Consider the following 3460-nt stretch of genomic DNA (forward strand, 5'->3'; position numbering starts at 1 on the left):
ATTTGACTTTACTAGAAGATTGAACTTGTCCTTTGAATTTTCTATTAATTTGTCCCAAATCTATGGCAATTTGACTTTACTAAAACCCCTTTGAAATGTCTCAAAAATTTGTATGAGCCAGAAACAACAAGAATTGTCGACTAAATTGAGGCAAGAAAAAATTCAGATGGAAAATAAACTCAAAAAATCAACGATACTAGTAAGAAATTGAATACAAAGATGAGTGAGGATAAGCGGTCATGGGGTTCCTGTAAGGAGAAGTTGGAAAACCAGGTTTCAGAGCTACAAAATGAGCTTAATGAAGCAAAAGTATTCAGCCAAGGACATGAACAACTGTGCAGTAAGCTGAGACAAGAAAAAACTGATTTGCAAGAAAGAGTTTTACAGTTGGATGGTGATCTTAATGAAGCAAGAATTTTGATTAACAAACATCAAGAATTGCACCCTGAATTACTGAAAGAAAATAATCAATTGGACAATAAGGTAAGAGAATACAATGATGAGACTGAAGAATTGAAAGCAAAATTGTCTGAAGCTGGGTGCTTGTGGGAATCTTCTAAGACAGAGTTGGAAGCCACTGTTGCAGGGCTGCAAAATGAGCTCAATGAAACAAAAGTGTTGAGCCTGAAACATGAAGAAGCATGCATTCAATTAAGGCATGAAAAAATAAAATTGGAAGAGGAGTTGAGAGAGTTGAATAATAGGAATGAGGAATTACATGAAAAAATGACTGAAAAAGGTTACCTTTGGGATACTTGTAAGGTGAATTTAGAAGGTACGATTGTAAAGCTGCAGAAAAGCTCAAGAAAACGAAGATTCTGGCCCACCATAATCAAGTCTTATGCAATGAAATAAGTAGAGAAAAAGCTGAGTTAGAAAATAATTTAAATCAATCCATTAATGAAACTCAACAATTGAAGGAAAAATTGGCTGAAGATAGGCACATGTGGGACGCTTCCAAGGGAAAATTTGAAGTTACAATTCCGAAACTGCAAAATGATCTCAATGAAGCAAGAATGCTAAGCCAAAAGTATGAAGATTTGTGGTCTCAATCAGGAAAAGAAAAAAATGAGTTGGAAAAGACTCTTACACAACTACAAAATGAAGTCGATGAAACAAAGATTTTGAGAGTAAAAGACCAAGAGCAGTGTAATGTGCTAAGGGAAGAAAACAATCGGTTAGAACATAAGTTGAAACAATGCAATGACAGCATTGCAAAATTAAATACAAAAATTAAAGAAGAGGAGCTATTGTGGGTTTGTAAGCTGAGCTGCAAGAAATAGGTATGGAGATTTCTTCTTGGAAGAATAGGTATTGAAAACCCCTAGATGAGAATTCAGCAGATGGTACAGAAGTTCTCATTTTCCAAACGGAATTTATACTCACCATTTTCCAAACTGTAATCATAATAAACCCTCGGAACATACACAGTTGTCGGGTTCTCTGATTTATTCTCTTCTTTCTTTTCCTTATTTCTCTCCTTAGCAGGCCCAACGCTCTGCAGTTCGACAAAATTAAAACCGAATTCCCTGAGTCTTGAGGCAATAAACAAAGGGTCTGCTTCCCCAATTACAGTCATCGTTTTTTCCTTCATGTCCACAGCCACAGAATCCACCCCTGCAATTCAAATATTCATTCATCAGATTGTGAAGAGGAACAAATCTAGGGTTAGGGTTTGAGAGCGGAAAGGAAAAAGTAGCAGACCTTCCACCACTGCAACCACTTTAAGGGCTTTCCTCTTTCTTTTCTCGTCCTCAATCGCCAATTTTAACACCATTTTCTGCAAATTTTCAACACAGATGTTTATCAGTTGGAATTTTGACATGAATCCAGGAACTGAAGATATTTATAAACAGATATGATTGGCGATGAATATCTTTGAATGATCAATATAAAATGAGCATAAATAGAAGGGGTGTTGGTGAGCATCAATTAGTAGCCCGCCCTTAAATATCTTAGATATAATCAAAGACCACTGTTTTCCTTCGGTATCCTGCAACTTATACAATGACGGGAATGTATGTATCTCATAACGAAAAGAGTGATGAAATTAATAGCATTGGTATAGTTACAAAATTCAATTTAACAAAAACCACCAACTCTTACGTTGAAGGAGGAATCAGTTACCACAGCTAAATTCCTTTCTTCCTTCTCCCTTCGCATTTCCATCCACCGCTGAGTTATCCCTTCATTTCCTGAAATGTCTACATACAACAAACTTTGACTGCCTTCCACACGATCCATCCATTCAGCACCCAATCTCTTACAATTTGAGAGATTTAATCTTGTCAATGATGGGAGAGTGTGGAAATCGTCGGAAATATTAGCCAAATTAGAGCATCCTGATAAATCTACATTCTCCAAGCAAACAAGCTGAGCAAAAAAATCTGGAAATCTGGTTAAACTGTAGCATCCGGACAAATTCAACTCTTTTAACGCTCCAAGGCAATGGAACAATTCCTCTAGTTTATCACATTTGGATAAATTTAAAGTTTGCAAACTTTTTAGTTTACCAAAAAAATCTGGAAGTCTGGTTAAACTGCAGCATCCGGACAAATTCAACTCTTTTAACGCTCCAAGGCAATGGAAGTCGCTGCACAATTCTTCTAATTTATCACATTTGGATAAAATAAGAATTGCAAACTTCTAAGTTCACCAAAAAGATCAGGTAGCTTGGTTAAACTGCAGCAGCTGGACATATCCAACTCTTTTAATGCTCCAGAACCTAGCAAGACTCTAAGACAGCCACATTCGTCACATTGGAAAGGGCATCTGTGCACAGTATTTGCTTCCACATAATGTTTACGTGTAGGATGTTATAGCATCTTCCTGATAATATACCCTGCACCCTGCATTTTCCTGGAAATCTGGATTGCGAACATAAATAATACGCATCTTTACCAGATAGAAACTAAGGAAATAGGGAAAATTTTACAACAAAACCATGTGTTGATTGGTTGGGTGTGCTCAGATTAATAACGGGTTAAGCAAAATAGCCTCCGCTATAGTTTCCTGCGGGCAGGAACTAACAAATCTTTAGGATGGCATGCGCCACCAAAAGATATTTTCATTGAGATCTTGATAGTGGCACATTCTAGGGAATTTGGTTTTGTGTTAAATGCAATAAGCTTTTCTATAATTATAGAGTAATAAAATAAATAAAGGTGTAGAAAAATGAAATTACTGCTGCCTGAGTTGATAGCTGTAAGGATTTTTTTAGAGAAAGCATTTCTGTGGTGTTGAAATTATGTTACTCAAAACTCAATTTATAGATTTATATTTTTAGAGAATTTTTAGATCAAATTCTGTCATTCACAAGAATACTATTGAAATTGTATATCAATATGTAGCTCGAAAATTTATTTAGATACTGTAATACTGATTAAATAGTATGTCAGATTAAATCTAGTTGACTTTCTTGAAATTAATTAGAACAATACAGTCAACTAGATTTAGTCTG

General features: G+C 35.6%; 1 protein-coding gene across 1 annotated transcript; it reads right to left on the reverse strand.

Annotated features, from left to right (window-relative positions):
- Nucleotides 1-487: 487 nt before the first annotated feature.
- Nucleotides 488-2895, reverse strand: LOC131858878 (putative disease resistance protein At4g19050). The gene is made up of 6 exons (XM_059212346.1): nt 2842-2895; nt 2107-2646; nt 1705-1780; nt 1387-1617; nt 745-789; nt 488-624 (listed from the first exon to the last, which is right to left on the reverse strand). Exons 1-6 carry the CDS (start codon nt 2893-2895, stop codon nt 602-604), a joined length of 969 nt encoding a protein of 322 aa, XP_059068329.1. The 3' UTR covers nt 488-601.
- Nucleotides 2896-3460: the final 565 nt, after the last annotated feature.

Source organism: Cryptomeria japonica, chromosome 10 (assembly GCF_030272615.1).
Source record: "Cryptomeria japonica chromosome 10, Sugi_1.0, whole genome shotgun sequence".
NCBI classification, from domain to species: domain Eukaryota; kingdom Viridiplantae; phylum Streptophyta; class Pinopsida; order Cupressales; family Cupressaceae; genus Cryptomeria; species Cryptomeria japonica.